This window comes from Microcaecilia unicolor, chromosome 10 (genome assembly GCF_901765095.1).
Source record: "Microcaecilia unicolor chromosome 10, aMicUni1.1, whole genome shotgun sequence".
Lineage (NCBI taxonomy): Eukaryota > Metazoa > Chordata > Amphibia > Gymnophiona > Siphonopidae > Microcaecilia > Microcaecilia unicolor.
In genome coordinates this window covers 167,354,909-167,380,177 of record NC_044040.1, presented here as the reverse complement: position 1 = coordinate 167,380,177, position 25,269 = coordinate 167,354,909, and the positions used below count along the sequence as shown (strand labels likewise).

Sequence of the window (25,269 nt, the reverse complement as noted above, 5' to 3'; positions counted from 1 at the left end):
GGGGTTCGGTTCAACACGGCCTCGGGGTTGGTGTTTTTACCCGAGCAAAGGAGGTGCAAGCTTTAGACCCAGGTCCGTCTGCTCCTGAGGATGCCTCGCCTGCGAGCTTGGGACATTGTCCAGCTCTTGGGGTCAATGACGGCCACCCTAGAAGTGGTGCCTTGTGCGAGAGCGCACATGAGATGAGACCGCTGCAGTGTTCCCTGCTACAACGTTGGTCTCCCATTTCCCAGGATTATCAGTGCAGACTCAGTTGGCTCCCTGCGGCCCGACTCAGCATGGAGTGATGGCTCTCAGACAGCATGCTGCGGCGAGAAATGCTGTTAGCACTCCCCGACTGGTGCCTGGTGGTAACCGATGCCAGCCTGAAGTGCTGGGGAGCTCATTGCCAGGGTCTGTGGACACTCGAAGAATCGAAGTGGTCCATCAATCGCTTGTAGTTAAAAGCAATTTTCCAGGCGTTGCTGGCCTTTCAATTGACCTTGGAGGGATTGGCCGTCAGAGCGCTCTCGGACAATATGACGGCAGTGGCCTACATAAATCGTCAAGGCGGAACGCAGTGCAGAGCACTGGTCGCGCAGGCTGCTCAGATTTGCCACTGGGCCGAGCTGCATCTACAGTTCCTGTCAGCAGCTCATATTGCAGGTCAGAGCAGCGTGCAAGCCGAATATCTATGCAGACACCACATCGACCCAGCGGAGTGGGAGTTGGCAGACGAAGTGTTTCTTCAACTCTGTGCCAAATGAGGAACGCCCGTAGCGGATCTGATGGCGTCAAGCACAAATGCTAAAGTCCCGTGCTTTTACAGCAGACGGAGAGATCCTCGCTCGGCGGGGTTGGATGCCTTGGCTCAACCCTGGCCTCTGGGTCTCCTATATGTGTTCCTGCCTTGGCCCTTGATAGGGCGAGTACTCCTGCGAATTCGGCTGCACCAGGGAGTGGTGATTCTCATTGCCCCGGATTGGCCCAGGCAGCCCTGGTTATGCAGACCTCCGGTGGATGCTGGTGGAGGTACCCCTTCCTTTGCCTCTGGTACCGAACCTGCTGGCACAGGGACCGGTAACCAGGGAGGACCCCTGTCGCTTTGGTCTTATGACATGGCTATTGAGAGGGCGCAATTGAGAGACAAGGGCTATTCTGACAAGGTCATCTCCACTCTCTTGCAGGCCCGCAAGTGGTGCACTTCCGTTGCATATGCCCGGATTTGGCTTCAGTTTGAGGCTTGATGTGTTCCAAAGGCGATCACACCCATGCAGGCTTCTGTCTCGTCGATTCTTGACTTTTTGCGGGATGGTGTACAAAAAGGCTTGGCCTATAATTCCCTGTGGGTGCAAGTGGCAGCATTGGCATGCTTTCGAGGGAAGGTGCTGGCCTCTCCTTAGCTGCACATCCAGACATTGCACGGTTTCTTAGAGGGGTGCTTCTGCTCCGTCCTCCCATGAGGGCACCTTGTCTGGCTTGGAACCTGGGACTGGTATTGAAGGCTCTGCAGGGTTCGCCTTTTGAGCCGCTGCGGCGGGCTTCGGAGAAGGATACGACTTAAAAGGCATTCTTGGTGGCCATCACATCGGCGAGACGGGTGTCTGAGCTCCAGGGGCTGTCCTGTCGAGACCCATTTCTGCAATTTTCGGAGTCCGGAGTAACGGTACGTACTGTGCCTTCCTTCCTGCCTAAGGTGGTTTCAGCGTTTCACCTAAACCAGCCTATTTTCCTGCCCTCCTTTTCTAGGGAGGAGTTTCTGGAATCCTTTGGGCAGTTGCACCTTTTGGATGTGCGCAGGACTCTGTTGCAGTACCAGCGAATGACTAATGGTTTCAGGACCGCTGATCATTTTTTTGTATTGTTGTCAGGTCCTCGCAGAGGGTCTCCAGTGTCTAAAGCCACTATAGCCCGTTGGCTTAAGGAAGCCATTTTTTCTGCATATCTGCTATCTGGCCGGCCTTCGCCTGACGCTTTTAAGGCACATTCCACAAGAGCGATTTCCTCCTCTTGGGCTGAGACGGAAGCACTCTCTCTTCATGAGATATGTTGTGCAGCTATTTGGGCTTCTAAGCTCTCTTTTGCCCGTCATTACAGGTTGGATGTGGCTGCCAGGAGGGACGCGCTTTTTGGAGCACAAGTGCTTGCGCGTGGTGTGGCTTGTTCCCGCCCTATCTAGGGATTGCTTTGATACATCCCATTCGTAATGGATTCATCTGCTGCTGATGACAAGGAAGGGAAAATTAGGTTCTTACCTTGGTAATTTTCTTTCCTTTAGTCACAGCAGATGCAGACATGTTCCCTCATTGGGAGAAGTTGGAAAACAGTCTTCAGGATTTCTGTTCTACTACAGGAGGTGAGTTCGTCCCTCCTTTGTGTTATTGCTCCTGTTCTGGGGCGTTCGTTCGCTGTGAGGAAAGTTCATGTTATGCTACTTTGCGGTTTAACACTGCTTTGGAAGCTTCAAAATACTGAGAGGCAGATGGAGCTAGCCGCCCAGGAGGCACTGTGGTTTTCAGTGTTCTCTATCTCCCCCTGCTGGTAGGTGGACACAACCCATTCGTAATGGATTCATCTGCTGTGACTAAAGGAAAGAAAATTACCAAGGTAAGAACCTAATTTTCCCATTCTAAATAGCGATCCTCTGTGTTCATCCCTTGCCTTTTTGAATTCTGTTATCATTTGTGTCTCTACCACCTCCTTAATTGAAGACTTTCCACATTTATGCTGTTAAAGCAAGGAGGAGATGGAGCAGACAGCACTCAAAAAAACTTGGTTCTCGGTAGATGAGAGGCTGGCGCAGGTGCAGTTTACACTTCCGCGGGAACCCCGCAGGAACTGTCTCCATCCCCGCGGGATTCCCACGAATCCCGTTCTGGTGCAGCTCTCTACTCTGCAGTCCCCCCCTGATATCTCAAAACTTTGAGCAGTGGGAGAGCAGAAATAGCGTTGATGATGGCAATACCCTGTTCCAAGGTGGTAGATCTAGAAGCTTATGCATACCAGCAAAGGGTGGTGGCCCTGGGTTCTCTGGTCAGCTACACCGAGTACAACAGGAGCACTTTGAGTTTGGTGACCATGCTAGTAGATTGCTGGCCACTAAGCTCTAAAAGTAAGCCTAGCATAATTATGTTTTCTTTTATTATGGATGAATCTGGTGTGGTGATCTCCTCGCTACAGCAGATAAGGTTGAATTCTGTCGCTTTTATGAAAGGCTATATACACCAGAGAGGTTGCCCACCCAGGCAGAGATCCAGACATACTTGAATGATGTGGATCTCCCTCGGGTGTCACAGGGAGAGGCAGATCAATTACCTAACTCTATAACTTTGGTGGAAATTCAATGGGCAATAAAAAATCTTCCCTATAATAAGGACCCAGGCCACGATGGATTTACTAATTACAACACTTTTGCTAAATTCTTGGCACCTGTACTGCTGCGGGTGTTTAAGGCTTTTGATGATTCACTGGGACTACCCCACTCTTGGTGGCTGTCAGTAAAGCTAGGTAAAATTCCCCACAGATGTGGCTCCTATTTCCTTACTGAATTCTGATTATAAAATATTCACAAAAAATGTAGCTAAAGGACTTCAATTGGTGCTGTCTCAGTTAATACATGAGGATCAAGCCGGGTTCATTGTGGGACGTCAAACATACAGCAATATATAATCCTTAATGCATCTGCTTCAACAGGCCCAAGATGATAAGATATTGCTATTGGTCGATGCTGAAAAAACATTTAACAGAGTGTGCAGGCCTTTCATGTTCGCAGTGCTGGAATGGATGAGAATTGGTTATTATGGGCACATTGGCTTTATAGGAAGCCGCTTGCAACCCTAAGAATTAATGGATCATATATTCTACCTTTAGAGCTTTGTAGGGGTACCCGTCAGGGATGCACACTTTCTCCACTGCTCTTTGCCATTTATATAGAACCATTAGCTCAATTGATTAGACAGGCAAGGAGAATAGGGGGCTCATTAAGGGGCACCGGGAACATAAAATTATGCTTTTTGTGGATGATATGCTCCTGACACTAACGTCACCGGAGACATCTCTATAATGAGTTATGGAATTCTTTACACAAAATGGATATATCAGGCCTTAAGGTAAACATGACAAAAGTCAGAAATTCTAAATCTTACAGTTTCACCTCAAAGGCTAGTCCAGTTAAAGCAGTCCTTCCATTTACCGGGGCGCCGAGATCCATTAAATATTTAGGGGTTCATGTTACATCCACTGTGGATGGGCTGTATGCTGCTAACTTTCCCATGAAGCTTCAAGAGTTGTTTGCTGAATTGTGCAGATGGGAGGGTTTAACCATATCATGGGTGGGTTGTATTCAATTGATAAAGATATTGTTATCCAAAACTGTTGTACTTATTTTTAGCTCTCCCTCTTTCAATCCCTTGGAGCTTCTTTGAAAAACTCTTAAACTATTAGCTATATTATTATATACCAACCCCCAACTTCGCTATACATATCAATGGGAGGATTCCCTACAAACTACCTTTGCCTCAAATACTTGTGAGAAGGGATTCAGGTATTTATTGAAGTCTTCAGTGGCTCAATGTCTTTCAGAAAATGGCTTTAAAATATTCTACTGGTGGTACTCTATACCCCAGAGCGTTTAAATAAAATGTAGCTGCAAGTGTCTGCCGAGTGTTGGTGAAATGTGGTGATAGGGGGACCTTCATGCATATATGGTGGAATTATCCAGTGGATAAATCATATTGGACTTTAGTGTTGAACTTGGTACAACAAGTATTACAACAGAAGCACCCACGCAAGGCAGAATATTGCAAATTACACTTCAAGCCTCCGGAGATAACTGTGATCCAACATAAGTTGGAAATCCACTTCTTTATAGCAGCAACATTGCTTTTGGCCTGTTCTTGGAAGCAACAGACATTACCATCTATGCATCTTACTGTTCACAAAGTGGATTTTCTTTTTTAACTGTTCAAATTAACTGCTATGAGACTGGTGTCATTTAATAAGCTTTGGCAGAAATATGAACAGTGGAAATCTCAAGTCATCCTTACTACCTTGATTCTAGAGGGTTGGGGGGGGGAGAGAGGATGGGGAGGGTAATGGGGTTTCTTAGTGTCCTTGGTTTCATGTTCTTTATTTGAATTTGATGGCAAATGATGTTTATTGTACTATGGATCTATATCAATAAAAGTTTTTGGCAAAAAAAAAATATTAGACACCTTATTGTTATTTCAAGCTGCCAGGTTAGATAAAGGGGGGAATTGGGACTTGATATACCGCTTTTCTAAGGTTTTTGCAACTACATTCAAAGCGATTTACATATATTCAGGTACTTATTTTGTACCAGGGGCAATAGAGGATTAAGTGACTTGCCCAGAGTCCCAAGGAGCTGCAGTGGGAATTAGCCTCAGTTCCCCAGGATCAAAGTCCACTGCACTAACCACTGGGCTATAAAGAGGTGCTTACCTTATTGATGTCTACTTCTTTTAGAAAACAACTAAAGTTTTTATTTAGGAAATGTGTGTTGAATTCTGGAGGACAATAGCTTTGTAAGATTTGCTTGACCTATGTGTTTTAACTACAGAACAATGTTTTAGGTTTGTTGTAGGCTAATTAGTTTTGTATTTCCTGGTGATTGTCCAGTTTCTTGACTTATAGAAATTGTATTATTACCCACCAACCCTGCCCCCAAAGCACACTTGCGCACACGCAGATGGGTTGGAAAGAATTCCTTGAGCTATTTTCCACATGCTTTCCGTACTTGTTTAATGAAAGCATCCATATACAACAGAAATGTTGGAATTGACTTGTGGTCATTACTAATTTGCTGGACCTTTTTTGTGATGCTTTGGGTGATTTCAAAGTAATATAATACACAATTATTGTTACTTTAAAGTTTTGCATACAGTATTACTACTGATTTTCTTTTCTGGTAAGCTGTTTTTAATCAAATTTTCTAGCTTTCTTTTGTACTGAACCCTTTTCTGCCTTGTAGATGACTATGGATGAGAAATATGTGAACAGCATTTGGGATCTTCTGAAGAATGCAATCCAGGAGATCCAACGCAAGAATAACAGTGGACTCAGCTTTGAAGAACTTTATAGAAATGCTTATACTATGGTGTTACATAAACATGGAGAAAAACTGTACACTGGATTAAGGGAAGTTGTTACTGAACATCTTATAAACAAGGTATCTTTATACTCTTTATGGCAAAATTGAGTTTCTCAGACTTAAAGGATTAAATAAGTAGTGAGCATTTGTGGAGGAAGAGTGAAATCCACAAGCTAACTCATAATAAGTAATAATAATTGTAAAACAAGATATACTTCTTTTGAATACTGTATTTAATTATAATACGTGTTAAGTAGTGCTGTACTTAATAGCATATTTTACTATTTGGCTGAATATGAATAATGAAAAATATTATTCAGCTGAATACGAATAATGGGGATTGAGCTTTAACATAATAAAAGATGCAATGTGAAATCAGAGATCAAGTGTTTATTTCAGTAGGATTTAGCACAGTAGAGCCCCAGATTATTCATATTCAAATTTAAATCACTATTCGGCCAAATAATGAATGATGTATTTTGGGCACTATTCGAGACCGAATCGAATATGAATATTGAATACAGCCCTAGTTTTAAGCGCATGCTAATTGCAGGTAAACATGGACAAACATTTAGCTTTTGAAAATCCATTGCCAGCAATTAAGGGTCTTAAATTCCAGAAATAATTCATTCTTCAAAAATGACTATGAGGTTGACTGACAGGTGGCAGAGGGTGTAGTGGTAAATAGAATTCATTCAGAAAAAAGAAAGGTGAGTAGTAGGCATGTCCTGGGGATCAGTCCTAGGTCTGATTCTGTTTAATGTCTTTTTGAGTGATTATTGCTGACAGATTAAACGGAAACGCTTTGCCTTTTTGTCGATAACACACAGATTTGTAACAGAATATGACACTCCTGAAGAAGTAGAGATCATGAGAGGGGATTTACAAATGTCTGGAATTATTTGAGCCCTTCAGAGCAAAAGTGGGCCACTTGCATTAATTCAGCTATGCACTGATTCATTGCCTCCATGACCTAAAGACTTAGAATAAAAGTCAGGCTATATCCATACATACATACATACAAATTCTAGCTGATTCAGGCATTGCTTGTTCATTTTACTGAAATTTATAACTCACGACTTAGCCAATATCTCCCATTGTAACAAAGTGGACTTGGAGGCTTATTTTTTTGAGAAAATATAGAGTGACAAATTCCCTATAACATAACGTTTGGTATGTAGAAATCCAAAGGAGCTGTGTGTGAAAGGAAGAAGGATGACTGATGTGCACAGACCAGAAGAGTGACCTTAGTGATTAGTCTGAAGATGTCAAAGTGGTGAAATAATATGGACAAGGTAATATCCAAAACCAGAATGATGCTAGACTGTGTAGAGAGAGGCACAATCAGCAGAATAAAGAAGTCAATAATGCCCTTGTTCAAGTCAGTGACGAGGCTTTTCTTGGAACACAATGCTTCCATATCATCAAGCTGATCAATCCATAGACTGGTGGGTTGTGTCCATCTACCAGCAGGTGGAGATAGAGAGCAAACTTTTGCCTCCCTATATGTGGTCATGTGCTGCCGGAAACTCCTCAGTATGTTCTCTATCTTAGCAGGTGGTGGTCACACACAGCAGCAGCTCTGGCTAGGCCTCCAAGCCTAATTTTTAGGTTTTGTTGAGTGCCTGGGGTTGAGGGCTCTTTTGAGCAAGTGCAAACCTGGTGGTGCCAGGTCCCTCCTTTTCTCCCCCCTCCCGCTGGCTCCGTTAAAAAAAAAAAAAAAAAAATTTTTGAATGTCCTTAAAGGCGATTATTTCGACGTTTATTTAAGCGTCTGTTGCAGCTACTCACTGGGACACCAGGTCGTTACAACTCGGAGCGGACAGCAGGTAATTTTTACCTTTTTATAGCGGGCAGGGGGTTCCCCGATTCTTCTCCTCGTGGCATATGGCGTCGGAGGGCGAGGGCGCAAAGGGTCGCTCCCCGGGTCGCTTGAGCGCTTCTAGAGGGGATGCGGGGGTCTTAAAGCCTGATTCGCCCTTGTTGGGTGACAGTTTCGTGACCGATGAATGTCCCGGTCCTTCCTCCGGCGTGGCGGTTTTTTCCCGCCATAAACGCCCATCCCCCGCTCCTCGCCTCCGCCATCTTGGCCGGCCACGCGGCTCGGACGGCTTCTTCTTGGGCCGCCCTTGAGGTTGGAGACATTAATGCCATGAACGCCCTTAATTTGGGCGACGGCACAGAAGCGGCTAAAGTTAAGAGCCGTTCTTCCCGCGCGGCTCCTTCGCGGAGTTTCGCGCCGGACGCCATTTTGGATGCGCAGCATGTCTCTCCCCCGCTATTGCGAGCGCCGGTTGAGGGTGCGTCTAGGGCTGTTGCCCAGGCTGCGGAAGTGCACAGTCTGGGGGGTTTCTCCCCCGAGTTTGTTTTGCTGCTGCATCAGGCCTTCCTCATGCACAACGCTGCCCCTGCTCCCTCGTCTGGTAAAGAGGTTGAGGTTCCCAGAGGTAAACGCCCTCGGGTTGATTCCCAGGCCTTGGAGGAATTTGTCTCCTCCGATGTAGATGAGGGCAGCGTGTCTGAGGTCTCCCAACGGTCCTTTGCGGATTCCTTGGAGGAGACGGATCCCCGCTCGGATGGAGCGGATGACCCCTCTGCAGCGCGGCTTTTTAGCCCAGAGGATTTGCCCAACCTGTTGTTACAGGCCATGGACACTTTGAAGATTTCCTCTCCAGAGGACGTCTCTCCCTCAGCCCCTGTTGGCTCTGCCATTATGCTGGGGACGAAGCGCCCGCCTAGAACCTTCCACGTGCATGATGCCATGCACACCTTAATTTCGGCTCAATGGGATGTCCCAGAAGCGAGCCTTAAAGTGGCTAGGGCTATGTCCCGCCTCTATCCTTTGGCTGTGAGTGAACGTGAGGCCTATCTGTGGCCTACCGTGGATTCTTTAATCACTGCGGTGACTAGGAAAACGGCGTTGCCGGTGGAAGGTGGCATGGCCCTAAAGGACGCCCAAGACAGAAGATTGGAGGCGGCCTTAAGGTCGTCCTTTGAGGCGGCTGCTTTAAGTTTGCAGGCCTCAGTTTGCTGCTCCTATGTGGCCAGGGCGTGCCTGACTATGGTGCAGCGGGCTTCCCCCTCGGATCATTCCTTGAGGGCTGATTGGCCGGCCCTGGAATCGGGCTTGGCCTATTTGGCAGACTTGCTGTATGATGTCTTGAGGGCCTCAGCGAAAGGCATGGCTCAGACAATCTCTGCGCGGCGGTGGCTTTGGCTGAAACATTGGTCTGCTGACCACGCCTCTAAATCCCGCCTGGCTAGGTTGCCTTTTAAAGGCAAGCTGCTCTTTGGGGTCGAGCTGGACAAAATCGTGACCGATCTCGGCACGTCTAAGGGCAAGAAATTACCAGAGGTCAGGGCTCGGGCTAGTGCTCGTCCCGGTACCTCCAGAGAACGGTTGCAGGAAGCCCGTCGGTACCGCCCGGGCAAGTCGGGTTCCTCTGCCCCCTCTTCCTTCAAGAGGAATTTCTCCCCCAAGCAGCATTCCTTTCGCAGAGACCGCCGTCCCGGAGGTGCTCCCTCCGGTCCTCCCCCAGGGTCTCGTACCCAATGACGGGGTCTTGGTCCACGCCCCAGTGCAGATTGGAGGACGGCTGTCCTCGTTTCTGGGCGAGTGGACCACAATAACTTCAGACGCGTGGGTGCTGGAAGTCATCAGGGACGGCTACAAACTAGAGTTCTGCCGACCCTTAAAAGACGGGTTTGTACTCTCTCCCTGCAAGTCTCCGGTCAAAGCTGTGGCAGTGCAGCAGACCTTGGACAATCTGATCCGCCTGGGCGCGGTCGTTCCGGTGCCAGAAAGTCAGCTTGGCAAGGGACGTTACTCCATTTACTTTGTGGTACCAAAGAAAGGAGGTTCTGTCCGGCCTATCCTCGACCTCAAAGGGGTCAATCGGGCCTTGAAAGTGCGGCACTTTCGCATGGAGACTCTTCGCTCTGTTATAGCGGCAGTGAAGGCAGGAGAGTTCCTGGCATCCTTGGACATCAAGGAAGCGTACCTGCATATTCCCATCTGGCCTCCTCATCAACGCTTTCTGCGTTTTGCAGTCCTGGGACGACACTTCCAGTTCAGAGCCCTCCCTTTCGGGTTGGCTACTGCTCCGCGGACCTTTTCCAAAGTAATGGTGGTCATCGCGGCCTTCCTACGAAAGGAAGGGGTACAAGTCCATCCTTATCTGGACGACTGGTTGATCCGAGCCTCCTCTTATGCAGAGTGCGGCAAAGCTGTGGACCGGGTAGTTGCTCTTTTGAGCTCCCTGGGATGGATCATCAACTGGGAGAAGAGCCAGCTGCGCCCGACTCCTGGGAGTTCGATTCGACACCCAAGTGGGCAGAGTGTTCCTGCCAGACAATCGGATTGTCAAACTTCAGGCTCAGGTGGACCAGTTCCTAGTAGCCTCTCCCCTTCGGGCTTGGGACTATGTGCAGCTGTTGGGCTCTATGACGGCCACGATGGAAGTTGTGCCGTGGGCCAGGGCTCATATGAGACCACTTCAACACTCTTTGCTGCAGCGCTGGACTCCGATGTCGGAGGATTATGCTGTGCGCCTTCCCTTGGACCCAGCAGTGCGCAAGGCGCTGAGCTGGTGGATGCAGACAGACAAGTTGTCTGCGGGAATGCCTCTGGTGACCCCAGAGTGGATTGTCGTCACGATGGACGCCTCGTTGTCGGGCTGGGGAGCCCACTGCTTGGGAAGGACAGCGCAGGGGCTCTGGTCTCCTGCAGAGGCAAAGTGGTCTATCAACCTTCTGGAACTCAGAGCCATTCGGTTGGCGCTTTTGGAGTTCATCCCGGTACTGATGTTGAAGCCTGTACGGGTCCTGTCGGACAATGCCACGGCTGTGGCCTATGTCAACCGCCAGGGAGGTACCAAGAGCGCCCCTCTAGCCAAGGAGGCTATGAATCTTTGCCAGTGGGCGGAAGCGAACCTGGAGCAGCTTTCAGCGGCCCACATTGCCGGAGTCATGAATGTCAAGGCGGACTTTCTCAGTTGCCATACCTTGGAGCCCGGAGAGTGGCAGCTATCTGCTCAGGCGTTCTTGGACATCACGAAGCGCTGGGGCCAGCCGAGCCTAGATCTGATGGCGTCATCGGCCAATTGCCAAGTGCCGCGCTTTTTCAGCAGAGGACGGGACCCTCGATCCCTGGGAGTAGATGCTGTTCTCCAACAGTGGCCGACACAAGAGCTTCTCTAGGTGTTCCCGCCCTGGCCCATGTTGGGCAGGGTGCTAGACCGGGTGGCAAAGCATCCCGGCAGGGTAATCCTGGTGGGTCCGGATTGGCCCAGGCGTCCCTGGTATGCGGACTTGATCAGGCTCTCAGTCGACGATCCTCTGCGGCTGCCAGTGGAGCAGGGCCTGTTACATCAGGGTCCCGTGGTGATGGAGGATCCCTCCCCCTTTGGTCTTACGGCCTGGCTATTGAGCGGCAGCGTCTGAGGAAGAAGGGCTTCTCGGACAAGGTCATCGCCACTATGCTGAGAGCGAGGAAGCGCTCTACTTCTACTGCTTACGCCAGGGTTTGGCGTATCTTTGCAGCGTGGTGTGAAGCAGGCTCACTTTCTCCCTTCACTGCTCCAATTTCTTCAGTGTTGGCGTTCCTGCAAGAAGGTCTGGAGAAAGGCCTGTCGCTCAGTTCCCTTAAAGTCCAGGTAGCGGCTCTGGCTTGCTTCAGGGGCCGCCTGTAGGGTGCTTCCCTGGCTTCGCAGCCAGATGTGGTGCGCTTTCTCAAGGGAGTTAATCACCTGCGCCCTCCTCTGCACTCAGTGGTGCCTGCATGGAATCTTAACCTGGTACTAAGAGCATTGCAGAAGCCGCCTTTTGAACCCTTGTCGAGGGCATCTCTGAAAGACCTGACGTTGAAAGCAGTCTTTTTGGTGGCTATCACTTCAGCCAGAAGAGTTTCCGAGCTCCAGGCGCTCTCATGTCGAGAGCCTTTTCTGCAGTTCACTGAGGCAGGAGTGACTATTCGCACAGTGCCTTCCTTCCTGCCCAAGATTGTTTCTCGCTTCCATGTGAATCAGCAGCTCTGTCTCCCTTCCTTTCGTAGGGAGGACTACCCAGAGGAGTACTCTGCTCTTAAATATCTGGATGTGAGACGAGTCATCATCAGATACTTGGAAGTGACCAATGATTTCCGGAAATCGGATCATCTGTTTGTCCTGTTTGCAGGTCCTCGTAAGGGTCTGCAGGCTGCTAAGCCTACAGTGGCAAGATGGGTCAAGGAAGTCATTGCAGCGGCTTATGTGGCCGCGGGGAAGGTGCCGCCTATCCAGCTGAAGGCTCACTCCACGAGAGCTCAGGCGGCCTCGATGGCAGAGGCCGGATCCGTCTCCTTGGAAGAGATATGCAAGGCGGCAACTTGGGCTTCGGCTCATACATTCTCCAAGCATTACCGTTTGACTGTGGCTGCACGGGCGGAGGCCCGGTTTGGAGCTTCAGTGTTGAGGTCAGGGATTTCAATGTCCCGCCCTGGGTGAGTACTGCTTCGGTACATCCCACCAGTCTATGGATTGATCAGCTTGATGATATGGAAGGTAAAATTATGTATAATCATACCTGATAATTTTCTTTCCATTAATCATAGCTGATCAATCCATAGCCCCTCCCAGATATCTGTACTGTTTTTATTCTGGTTGCATTTCAGGTTCAAGTTTAGTCTTCAGTTACTTCAGAAAGACTTCGTGTTCAAGTTTTTTCACTTGGATTCTTCAAGAGTTAAGACGAGTTTGTGTTACAGTGAGCTGCTGCATTCCTCTCCCCTCCGTTTTACGGGGCTGGATTGAGACTTAAAATTCTGCCGGCACTCCCTCCCGCTTCGTGCGGCTGTAGGGCAGCTTTGTACCCCTCCCGCTTCGGCGGTGTTAGGGTCAGTCAGCTCCTCCCGCGGTTGCGGTTGCAGGATAAGCCAGATCCCCCCGCATCGGCGGGTGTGGTGTCCCTCCCCCGCTCCGCGGGGATGAGCTGGACGGATTCCCCTCCCCCACTTGTGTGGGGATGAGCTGGGTTAATTCCCCTCCCCCGTTTCGGCGGTGGTGAGCTGGGCAGAGTGTCCCTTCGTGGGTGTAATTCTCTAAGTGCTGAGTCCTGCGGATGGAGCTTTGATATCGACATACTGAGGAGTTTCCGGCAGCACATGACCACATATAGGGAGGCAAAAGTTTGCTCTCTATCTCCACCTGCTGGTAGATGGACACAACCCACCAGTCTATGGATTGATCAGCTATGATTAATGGAAAGAAAATTATCAGGTATGATTATACATAATTTTACCTTAGTTTTGGAAGCCTGTCCCAGGAAGAGCATAGAAGCTAGAAACAGTTGAAAGGAAAGCAGCAAAAACAGTGCAGGTTGTGTACCAGAAGACACATGGAATGAGACATGAGAACCTAAATATGTATACTCTAGAGAGAAGCGAGGAACAGGGGAGATTGGAAAAGTTTTTTGTGCATTTATAGCAGAAGGAGGAGAAAGGACTGCAGTGCTCGGTGTTGGGAGAAGCACAAGCATTGCTCCTCTTCTATGCACAGTGCCAGGGCATTGGCATTTCTGATACCTGAGAAGCACTTGGAGGAACGCTCCCCCTCCTTTGTGGAGGTGCTGGTGCACCAGTCTCCAGGCATCCAGGTTTGGCGCCAGCTCCATCATAGGCTCCCCCTGTCCTAGATTCTTTGTCATCAAGCAGATGAAGCCATTACGTATGGGTTGTGTCCATCAACCAGCAGGGGGAGATAGCACTCAACTTTTCACAGTGCCTCATGACCAGCCAGCTCCATTGCCTCTTCAGTATTCTCTATCTCCCCAGGCAGGGTGCCTGCAGCTTCTTCGAGCTCCATCAAAAATCTGCCTGGGGGGTGGCTCCTGGCTTGCCAGTTGTTAACCGGGGTGTTGGAGGCTATAGCAGCTTCACTTTGAAGGCACATAGGTTAGCCCTTTCCCTGCCTTACCCATGCCCCCGTGGATGTGGACATATTAGCTTGCTTTTCCCTATCCTTTCCCACTCAGTGGATGCAGGCACATTGGTTCGCCTTTCCCTGCCTTTCCCACTCATCTGAGCCTCCGGAGTTCTTATTACCTCTGCTTTCCTCACTACGTTTAAAAAAAAAAAATGGAACAGAAGTTTTCCTTTGATTCTTCTATGGGACCGGAGCTGTGATACTCGGTCCGGTGAGGTAAGAGTGTTTTCTAACTCCTCCGGGGTGGGCCTGCGATCGGGGCGTTTTTGGCGCGAAACCGCCATTTTGAATTTTCCCGCCGTTTTCGGCGATGGCTGCAGAGAATGTAAAGCGCTGTTCCCGGTTTGGCAAGCGCAAATCAGCAGCGGGGCTCTGTAAATTGTGCTGTACAGGTGTAAGAGCCGGCCCGAGCATGGCGAGCGATGATTCTTCCCACTCAGAGCTGGCAGCGGACGCCATTTTGAATTCTCCGCATGGCGCGGCCTCCGTAGAGACGGAGAGCCCTGAGCCCGGGGGGGGGGGGGGGGGGGGGACCTCGAATTGAGGCTATTCAGGGAGCGGCTAGCCCCGGATGGGATCTGGGTGCCCAGGGCGAGGTTTTTTCTCCCTTGATTTTGTGTTGTTATTGCATAAAAAGAGCTCTCCCTCAAGGGTCGTCTGAGGCCCCTTCTTTTGTCGTCGTCCCCCCCCCCCCCCCCCCCCCCCCCGGTGGATTCTGGCCTGGGACTGCCCGTTGAGGCTATTTTCCCTGATAATTGGCATAAAGAAAAGCGTAGAAGGGCTAATTCCCCTTCAGATTGTGGTGCACCTCCTACCCCCCCCCCCCCCCCCCCCCCCCCCCCGTGGTCGGGCTGTGAGGATTCGGAGAGTTCTGGCAGGCCTTCGTGGTCTGAGGAGCCAGAGTCAGGTGCAGAATTACCACAGGATCTGGATGATTCCTCCGCGGTGAGGATTTTCCACCGTGATGAGCTGCCAGCGCTTATTTCAGATGCCCTACAGGTCCTTTCTATTGAAGAGCCTGACAGCGGCACGGCCTCCTCTGTGAATCCTAGGATGGCTAGTACCAAAAAGCCTGCTCGAGCCTTTCCTTTGCATGACTCCATCCAAGAGCTTATTTCCGCTCAGTGGGCTGACCCCGAGGGACCTTTGAAAGTTTCCAGGGCTATGGGGCAATTATACCCTCTGCGTGAGGAGCATTTGGCTTGCTTTGCAATGCCTAAAGTAGATGCCCTAGGGTGACAAAGAGAACTACCCTCCCTGTGGAAGGAGGAGTTGCCCTGAAGGATATACAAGACCGTAGGCAAGAAGCAGCACTTAAACGGTCCTTTGAAATTGCAGGTCTTACTGTTCGGGCGTCTGCATGCAGTTGTTATGCTGCTAGAGCCTGCCTGGCGTGGTTGCAACAGGCAGTGGAACAGCCTGGAGATGGAGCGGAGCCCTTCTCGGATGTGGCTCCGCGGCTGGAGTCGGCCTTATCCTTTTTGGCTGATGCCCTTTATGATATTGTCAGAGCTTCGGCTAAACAAATGGCAGTAGCAGTGGCGGCTTGCTGTCTTATTTGGCTACGACATTGGGCAGCGGACATGGCCTCTAAGCAAAGGTTGGTGAAGTTGCCCTTTCAAGGCCTTCTTCTATTTGGTGAGGAGTTGGAAAAATAAATTGTTAAAGGCCTGGGAGATCCTAAACCCCAGCGCTTGCCCGAAGATAGGCCGAGGCCTTCCTCCAAGGGCCAGGCGGTCCACTCCTCTTATTGACCTCGCTTCCATGAAGCTAGAAGGTACCGCCCGGGGCGTTCTGCTGGGTTCACTTCTCGTGCCCGTTTTTCAGCAGAGGAACTCCTTTCGCTCGGACAAGCGTTCCGCAGCCACCGGCTCTAGGCCTGGAGTTCAGGGGCGACCCTCTCAATGATGGTGCGCTGGCCCCCTCCTCGCTTCCTGTCATCGGAGGACGTCTTTCCCTCTTTGCCGAGGAGTGGGCCAATATTTTCTCAGATCAGTAGGTCCTGGACCTGATCAGAGATGGCTACAGAATAGAATTCAACGCCCCAGTAAGAGACGTGTTTGTGGAGTCCTGATGCGGTTCTGCCGCCAAACGGGCGGCAGTAGAGGAGACTTTGCAAGGTCTGATTCAGTTAGGGGCCGTGTCCCCGGTACCTCCCGCCGAACACGGCTACGGCCGATACTCCATCTACTTTGTGGTGCCGCGAAAAGGTGGGTCTTTTCGCCCTATTCTGGACAAAAGAATTAAACAAGTCCCTGAGAGTGCGGCATTTCCACATGGAAACCCTGCACTCCGTCATTGCTGCGGTACAGCTAGGAGAGTTTCTCACGTCTCTAGACCTGAAAGAAGCTTACTTGCACATATCAATTTGGCCCCCGCACCAGAAGTTTCTGAGGTTTGCGGTGTTGGGAAAACATTTCCAGTTCCGGGCCTTGCCTTTTGGCCTCGCCACAGCTCCCCGAACCTTTTCCAAGGTAATGGTGGTAGTAGCTGCTTTGCTCAGGCGAGAAGGTATCAGGGTTCACCCGTACCTAGACGACTGGCTCATCAGAGCAGACTCTGTAACAGAGAGCTATCAAGCTACAGCCAGAGTGGTCTCAGTACTTCAATCTCTAGGCTGGGTCGTCAATATGGCCAAAAGTCACCTGACCCCTCTCGCAATCTCTAGAATATTTGGGGGCCAGGTTCGAGACAGACTTGGGCTATGTATACCTACCCGAGCTAAGGCGGTGCAAGCTTCAGAATCAGGTCCGTCTGCTCCTGAGGATGCCCCGCCCGCGAGCTTGGGACATTGTCCAGCTGCTGGGATCGATGACAGCCACATTGGAAGTGGTGCCCTGGGCGAGAGCGCACCTAAGACCTCTACAGTATTCCCTACTTCAAAGATGGTCTTCAGTTTCTCAGGATTATCAATGCAGACTTTCTTGGCTCCCTGCGGCCCGACTCAGCATGGAGTGGTGGCTCTCAGACAGCATGCTGCGGAGAGGAATGCCGCTGGTGCTCCCTGATTGGTGTCTAGTAGTGACAGATGCCAGCCTGAAGGGCTGGGGCGCACATTGCAAGGGGAAGCATGCCCAGGGTCTATGGACACCCGAGGAGTCGGAGTGGTCCATCAACCGCCTGGAGTTGAAAGCGGTGTTTCAGGCGCTTCTGGCCTTTCAAGTGACTCTGGAAGAATTGGCTGTCAGAGTGATGTCGGACAACACGACAGCAGTGGCCTACATAAATCGACAAGGCGGCACTCAGTGCAGAGCACTGGCCGCGCAGGCCGAACAGATTTGCCACTGGGCCAAGCTGCATCTTCAGTTTCTGTTGGCAGCTCACATTGCAGGTCAGAGCAACGTGCAAGCCGATTATCTAAGCAGGCATCAGATCGATCCAGCAGAATGGGAACTAGCAGACGAAGTATTCCTGCAGATAGTGCCAAATGGGGCAAGCCCGTGATGGATCTTATGGCGACAAGTTCAAATGCCAAAGTCCCATGCTTCTTCAGCAGACAGAGAGATCCTCGCTCGGCAGGGTTGGATGTCTTGACTCAGCCCTGGCCTCCGGGCCTACTATATGTGTTCCCTCTGTGGCCCTTGATAGGGCGCGTGCTCCTGCGGATTCGGCTGCACCCAGGAGAAGTGGTCCTCATCGCCCAGGATTGGCCCAGGAGGCCTTGGAATGCGGACCTCTGACAGATGCTAGTGGAGGCTCCCCTTCCTTTACCTCTGGTACCGAACCTGTTGTCACAGGGCCCGGTAGCCATGGAGGACGCCTGCCGCTTTGGTCTTATGGCATGGCGATTGAGAGGGCGCAATTGAGGGACAAAGGCTATTCAAACACAGTCATTTCCACTCTCCTGCAGGCCCGCAAGCATTCCACTTCCGTGGCTTATGCCAGGATTTGGTGCCAGTTTGAGTCTTGGTGTGCTTCAAAAGCGATCACACCTGTCTCGCCGATTCTGGACTTTTTGCAGGATGGTGTACAAATAAGCTTGGCCTATAATTCCCTGCGGGTGCAAGTGGCAGCGTTGGCCTCCCTTCATGGTAAGGTTGAAGGCGTGTCTTTAGCTGCTCATCCAGATGTGGCACGGTTTCTTAGTGGGGTGCTTCGGCTCCGGCCTTCCGTGCGAGCACCCTGTCCAGCTTGGAACCTGGGGCTTGTTTTGAAGGCCCTGCAGGCTTCTCCTTTTGAGCCGCTTCGGCAAGCATCGGAGAAAGGTTTGACACTAAAGGCCGTTTTTCTGGTGGCCATTACTTCGGCGAGACGGGTGTCAGAGCTCCAGGCGCTGTCCTGTAGAGACCCATTTCTGCAATTCTCAGAGTCTGGAGTCACGGTTCGGACCGTGCCTTCCTTCATGCCTAAGGTGGTTTCAGCGTGTCACCTAAACCAGCCTATTTTCTTTCCCTCCTTTGATAAGGAAGAGTTTCCAGAATCTTTTGTGCAGTTGCACCTGTTGGATGTGCGCAGGACTCTGCTGCAGTATCTGCGAGTTACTATCTCTTTCAGGATCTATGATCATCTGTTTGTTTGCTATCAGGTCCTCGCAGAGGGTCTCCAGCGTCTAAAACCACTATTGCCCGCTGGCTCAAAGAAACTATCTTTTCAGCTTATCTGCTTTCCGGCCGGTCTCCACCTGTAGCCTTTAAGGCGCATTCTACCAGAGCGATTTCTTCCTCTTGGGCTGAAACTGGAGCGCACTCTCGTCAAGAGATATGCAGTGCAGCAACATGGGCTTCTAAGCTCTCTTTTGCCCGACATTACAGGATGGATGTGGCTGCTAGGAGGGATGCGCGTTTTGGAGCACAAGTCGTAGCGTGTGGTGTGACCTGTTCCCACCCTATATAGGGATTGCTTTGTTACATCCCATACGTAATGGCTTCATCTGCTTGATGACAAGGAAGGGAAAATTAGGTTTTTACCTTGGTAATTTTCTTTCCTTTAGTCATACCAGATGAAGCCATGAGCCCTCCCTGTATGATTGTCTGTATGCTGTGAATCTGTTTCAGGTTCTGTTCTTGTTTCCTGAAGTTCCTTCCTTGGGAGAAAGTTGGAAAACAGTCTTTAGGATTCATGTTCACTTATAGGAGGATGAGTCCATTCCCTCCAGTTTGTTTTGGAGGATGAGTTTATTCCCTCCAGGAGGTTGCGTGTATCCCCTCCAGTTATACAATAAGGAGGAAGAGTTTATTCCCTCCAGGAGGTTGCGTGTATCCCCTCCAGTTATACAATAAGGAGGATGAGTTTATTCCCTCCAGGAGGATGTGTTCATTCCCTCCTTTTGAGTTTATGCCCTTGTTAAGGGGGCCATCGTTCGCTGTGAGGAAAGTTCATATTATTCCCATTGCGGTTTGCCATACTGCTTTGGAAGCTTCAAATACTGAAGAGACAGTGGAGCTGGCTGGCCATGAGGCACTGTGAAAGGTTGAGTGCTCTCTATCTCCCCCTGCTGGTGGATGGACACAACCCATACGTAATGGCTTCATCTGCTATGACTAAAGGAAAGAAAATTACCAAGGTAAGAACCAAATTTTCCCATTTGATAAGCGATACTGAGCTATGATCAGGGAGGAGCTAGCACACATATTCTCCTAGGAAAGCAGTCATAATTCTCACAAGTAGGTGATGCTGACCTGCGTCGCACGGTCTGGAATTTGCCAAAGCTTAATGAGATCTTTGTGGAGCATGAACAAGTGTCTTCCCGTCCACCACGAGAACGCAGTCTCCTCTATTCTTCTTTTTCTGCAATGAAGAGAGGGTGTTTTTTTTTTTTTTTACCATCTCCTCATATTGCCCAGTTCTAGAGAGATTTTTTTGTGCCTTTTGGCTATTGTTTTGTTTTTCCATCATTTATTGTGTTCCTGTTGTTAGAACCTCTGTCCTTAGGTTTCCTTTAATTTTTTTTAGTGGTTTTTGCCTGGTTTTAAGTTACCTTCCATCGTCGTCAGGCTGCTTTTAGGCCTTGTCTTTGGTTGTGAAGTTTCCCTGTTTTCATGCCTTGCCCAGTTTTTAGGCACCATTATATCGTTTAATTTAGCCATCTAAGTTTTTCCGTCCATGTAAACGAAATTCCCAGTGGCTTCAAGCGCTGTACCCGATGCACTCGGTCCATCTCTGGAAAAGACACCCATTCTTGGAGTCTGCAGTGTCTTGGGCCAGAACATAGCCCCACTAACTGTATTCTCTGTCTTCGCATGAAGAAGAGGACCCAGGTTTCCTGAGAGACTCAGCGAGAGAGGATTTTTGAAGCCAAGTCCGGTTCCTCGGCATCGATGTTGAGCGTCACGCTGACATCGGGAGCATCGGTAAGCATGGCTGCTGCTAGACCCTTATACACAGGAAGCAGTGAAGCATCGAGTGGGTCTCCACCAGCCTCGAGGGCCTCCTATGCAGGGTTTCAGGGACTGTCCATCATCGGACCCGACCCCTAGGCAGCATGTGGATTTGACAGCGTCCTCGTCTGCATCGAGGAACCTCGGTGACATGCTTCAGGCAGAGGCCAAGAAGCATAGTCATCAGTCGCCCTCAATGCATGGTACTGGGAGCTCCGTGGCATGGAAGGATTCAGTGCCAGAGAAGTGTCAGCGCTGGGAGGACCGCTCCCCCTCCATACAGGAGGTACCGATGAGTGAGTCTCCCAACAGCTAGCATCCAGCTCCCATATTTCCCCCAGCGGTTCTGCAACCTGTGCCGGCACCCCAGCTTTTCCCGGTGTCAACCGTAGATGAGCACATCCGGGCCTTGCTCTCTGAGCTGCTGGATGGCCTCATACAACGGTGTGAATCGAGGGTGCTTGCACCTACTCTGCCTCCCGTTGTGACCCCGCTTGGCCCGCGCCCTCAGACACCGATGCCACATGCAGCACTGGTGTCGACTGCCACCCAAGCTAGCACTCCCTTCACGTCAGTGGAGGAAGCTTCGCCAGAGTCGAGGCAGGAGCCATCTCTTTGACGCTGTTCTCAAGGACGTGGTTCCTCTGCATTGAGGCAGGTTCGGTCACTCCCATCAGGAGGTATTGTCTGACACCGAGGAGGAGCGCTCATGTGATTCAGAGGAGGATCCATGGTATTTTTCCTTGGACAAGTCCTATGGAATTCCCTCTAAACCCTCTCCTCTACCTGAAAGGAGAAAGTCTCTTCCGGAGAGCCTTTCATTTCCATCTTTTGTAAAGAAAATGGCTGAGGCCAATCATTTTCTTTGGAAGTGGTGGATGAGCCTAGGGCCAAGATGCTCGATGTCCTGGACTACACATCTCCGCCTAAGGAAGTTGTGACTGTACCTCTCCACAAGGGGAAGTCCTCGTCAGAAACTGGGAGTCGCCTTTTTCGGTCTCTGTCATGCCTAAGAAAATTGACACCCAGTATCAGCTCCACAGTTCGCCTGGTTTTGGTAGGCCTCAGTTGTCTCACAATTCCATGGAGGTGGAATCTGCTCTCGAAAGAGCCAGGAGTTTAGGGGCTATGCCTCAGTGCCCCCAGGTAGAGAAGCTAGAACCCTGGATTATTTTGGGAGGAAGATGTACCAGGCTTCAATGCTTATTTTCCATGTACAATCTTACCAGCTTTTCACGAGCACCTACTTGCAAAACTCAGTGCGCAAGTTGTCGGATCTGACTGACACACTCCCTCCGAAGCAGGCCAAGTCATTTGGTCAAGCAGCAGAAGGCATGTTGAAAGTTCTTGGTCAAGTGCACTTATGACACTTTTGATATGGCATCCAGGGTTTCTGTTCAAATTATAGCCATGTGCAGACTCTCATGGCTGTGTGTTTCTGACTTGGAACATTCTGTTCAGCAGAGGTTGACGGATGTCCCATGCCGGGAGGGTGGGGGGGGGGGGGTGATAAGTTGGAGAGAAGGTTGAGGAGGTTGCAGACCAAATCAAAAAACACACTGATACCATCTCTTCTCTTGCCCACCAGGTGCCTTCTGCATCAGCCTCCTCAGCTAGGAGGACTTTTGGCAATCCAAGGAAAAGTTCCTGTTACTATTCTAGGCGTAAGTACAACCCTTTGGCACGCCAGCCTGCTCAGGCTGAACCACAGCTCACTCGTTCACATGAACGGAGTGCATCTAAGGCTCCTGCTGCTCCCCAGGCAAAGCAAGGGATGAACTTTTGATTGGCTCCCGCAGGACATAACTGCAGTAAAAGTGTCCATCCCAGACAGCTTGCCGGTTGGGGGAGAGGTTGAAGTTTTTTCACCAGAAGTGGGTTCTTGAAATAGTCCATCTCAGATACGCCCTTAATTGGTATCTGAAACCTCCAAATTGCCCATCGAGCGCTCATTCGTTCAGCGCTCAGCACAGGCAGGTACTTGCAAAGGAACTCGTCACCCTTCTGAAGGCCCATGCAGTCGAACCTGTTCCACCAGGGGGAGAAGGGCAGAGTTTTTATTCCAGGTACTTCCTTGTTCAAAAGAAAACGGGGGATGCGTCCCATCCGAGACCTAAGGGCCCTGAACAAATCCCTAGTTCGAGAAAAGTTCAGGATGGCTTCCCTGGGCACCCTTCTCCTAATGATTCAGTAAAACGATCGGCTATGCTCTCTGGACTTAAAGGATGCATATACTCACATCCCGATACTTCCAGCCCACCAGAAGTTCATAAGTATTGCCATACTGGGACATACCAAAGATCCATCAATCCCAGTATCCTGTTTCCAACAGTGACCAGTCCAGGTCACAAGTAAGATCCCAAAAAAGCACAATACATTTTATGCTACTTATCCTAGAAATAAGCAGTTATTTTCCCCAAGTACATTTATTAATGGTCTATGAACTTTTCCTTTAGGAAGCCATCCAAACCTTTTTATACCCCGCTAAGCTAAGTGCTTTTCTCCGAGGACAAGCAGGCTGCTTGTTCTCACTGATGGGTGACGTCCACGGCAGCCCCTCCAATCGGAATCTTCACTAGCAAAAGCCTTTGCTAGCCCTCGCGCGCCGATGCGCACCGCGCATGCGCGGCCGTCTTCCCGCCCGAAACCGGCTCGTGCCGGCCAGTCTTCTTTTGTCCGCACTCGATACGGTCGTGTTTCGCCGTTCGTGCCCCGGAAAGTTGACCTCGCGCGTCGTTTTCGACTCGTTTCTTCTGAGAAGTGAGAAAGTGTTTCGGGAAGACCCTTTTCGGTTTTTCCCTTCCCGTATTTCGAGCTTTTCGCCCCGGTAAGTTTTCTTTCGTCGTCGGGGTAGGCCTTAGTTAGGCCTTGGTCGAAATTTTCTTCTCCCTATTTTTGAGGTGCCAATTTTCGCCATTTCGAGTTTTGATCTCGCCGGCGTGATTTTTCCGCCCATGACATCGAAGCCTTTCAGCGGCTTCAAGAAGTGCACCCAGTGCGCCCGGGTAATCTCGCTCACTGACAGGCACGCGTTGTGTCTTCAGTGTCTGGGGGCAGGGCACCGCCCTCAGGCCTGTAGTCTGTGTTCCCTTTTGCAAAAGCGGACTCAGGTAGCGAGGTTAGCCCAGTGGAACATTTTGTTCTCGGGCTCTTCGTCGGCATCGGCACCGGGGGTATCGAGTGCATCGACGTCTTCAGCGTCCAGACCTTCATCCTCGGCCGCCAGTGCATCGAGTGTATCGAGGCATCGACCCTCTGCATCGGCGCTGAGACATCGGACGACTGTATCGACATCGGTGGTACCGGGACCTCGTCTGCTGATGTCGTCGGACGGTGGTGCTTCGTCTGGAGTGCAGGTGAGGGCTGTCCATTCCCCTGCTGGTGGCGGTGAGCCTTCGGGTGGGTCTCCCCCTACCCTGAGGGCTCCTGCGGTACAGCCCCCCCGAGACCGACCTTCTTCGGCCTCGGCCCCGAGGAAGAGACGGCTGGATTCTACGTCCTCCTCGTCGGTGCCGGGAAGCTCCGGTGACGTGCTTCGCTCCAAAAAATCGAAGAAGCATCGTCACCGGTCCCCTTCCCGTGTCGCCACCGAGAGCTCTGGGTCGCCGAGGGAGTCGGCACCCAGCAGGCATCGGCACCGAGAGGACCGCTCACCCTCTGTCCAAGAGGTGTCGATGCGCTCCACTCTGGACAGCCCGGAACAGCCTCCACGCCTGGAACAGACTCTGACATCGACGCCTGCATCGACCTCCATGACTTTTACTGCAGCTGCTCTGAACGAGAGCCTCCGGGCCGTTCTCCCAGAGATCCTGGGAGAGCTGTTGCGCCCTACCCCTCCGGTACCGGGGGTGCTTGCGCCACCGGTACCGTCGAGCGTGGCGCCGGCTGGTCCATCGCCCGGGGTGAGGTCTCCGGCGTCGGTGCCGCGTGCGGTACCGACTGCGGTCGCCTCCCAGGAAGGCTTCCCGACTACGTCGGCGGAGGGAGCTTCGCCGATGCGGGCGAGGGAGTCTACCTCTCGGTGCTCCCACCGTGGCCGTGGTTCCACAGAGTCGAGCCGGGCACGGTTGCAGACACAGGTTCGTGAACTTGTGTCTGACACCGAGGGTGAGGCCTCGTGGGAAGAAGAGGGAGACATCAGATATTTCTCTGACGAGGAGTCTGAGGGTCTTCCTTCTGATCCCACTCCCTCTCCTGAAAGACAGCTTTCTCCTCCCGAGAGTCTGTCTTTCGCTTCCTTTGTCCGGGAGATGTCTACGGCCATCCCCTTCCCGGTGGTTGTGGAGGACGAGCCCAGGGCTGAAATGTTTGAGCTCCTGGACTATCCTTCTCCACCTAAGGAAGCGTCCACAGTACCAATGCATCATGTCCTAAAAAAGACATTGCTGGCGAACTGGACGAAGCCATTAACTAATCCCCACATTCCCAAGAAGATTGAGTCCCAGTACCGGATCCATGGGGACCCAGAGCTGATGTGCACTCAGTTGCCTCACGACTCTGGAGTTGTGGATTTGGCCCTAAAGAAGGCCAAGAGTTCTAGGGAGCATGCTTCGGCGCCCCTGGGCAAGGACTCTAGAACCTTGGACTCCTTTGGGAGGAAGGCCTACCATTCTTCTATGCTCGTGGCCAAAATTCAGTCCTACCAGCTCTACACGAGCATACACATGCGAAACAATGTGCGGCAGTTGGCGGGCTTGGTGGATGCGCTCCCCCCTGAGCAAGCCAAGCCTTTTCAGGAGGTGGTCAGGCAGCTGAAGGAGTGCAGAAAATTCCTGGCCAGAGGGGTGTATGACACCTTTGATGTTGCGTCCAGGGCCGCTGCTCAAGGTGTGGTGATGCGCAGACTCTCATGGCTGCGTGCCTCCGACCTGGAGAATAGAATCCAGCAGCGGATTGCGGACTCGCC

The 25,269-nt window shown here is 51.0% G+C and overlaps 1 protein-coding gene across 1 annotated transcript in view; it reads left to right on the top strand.

Annotated features, from left to right (window-relative positions):
* The window catches only part of CUL3 (cullin 3), a 230,913-nt gene that overhangs the window by 34,260 nt on the left and 171,384 nt on the right, over positions 1-25,269 (top strand). The window contains exon 2 of the mRNA XM_030215800.1: positions 5,969-6,166. Within this exon, the coding sequence (XP_030071660.1) occupies positions 5,969-6,166 (198 nt within the window). The remainder of the gene's footprint in view (positions 1-5,968; positions 6,167-25,269) is intronic.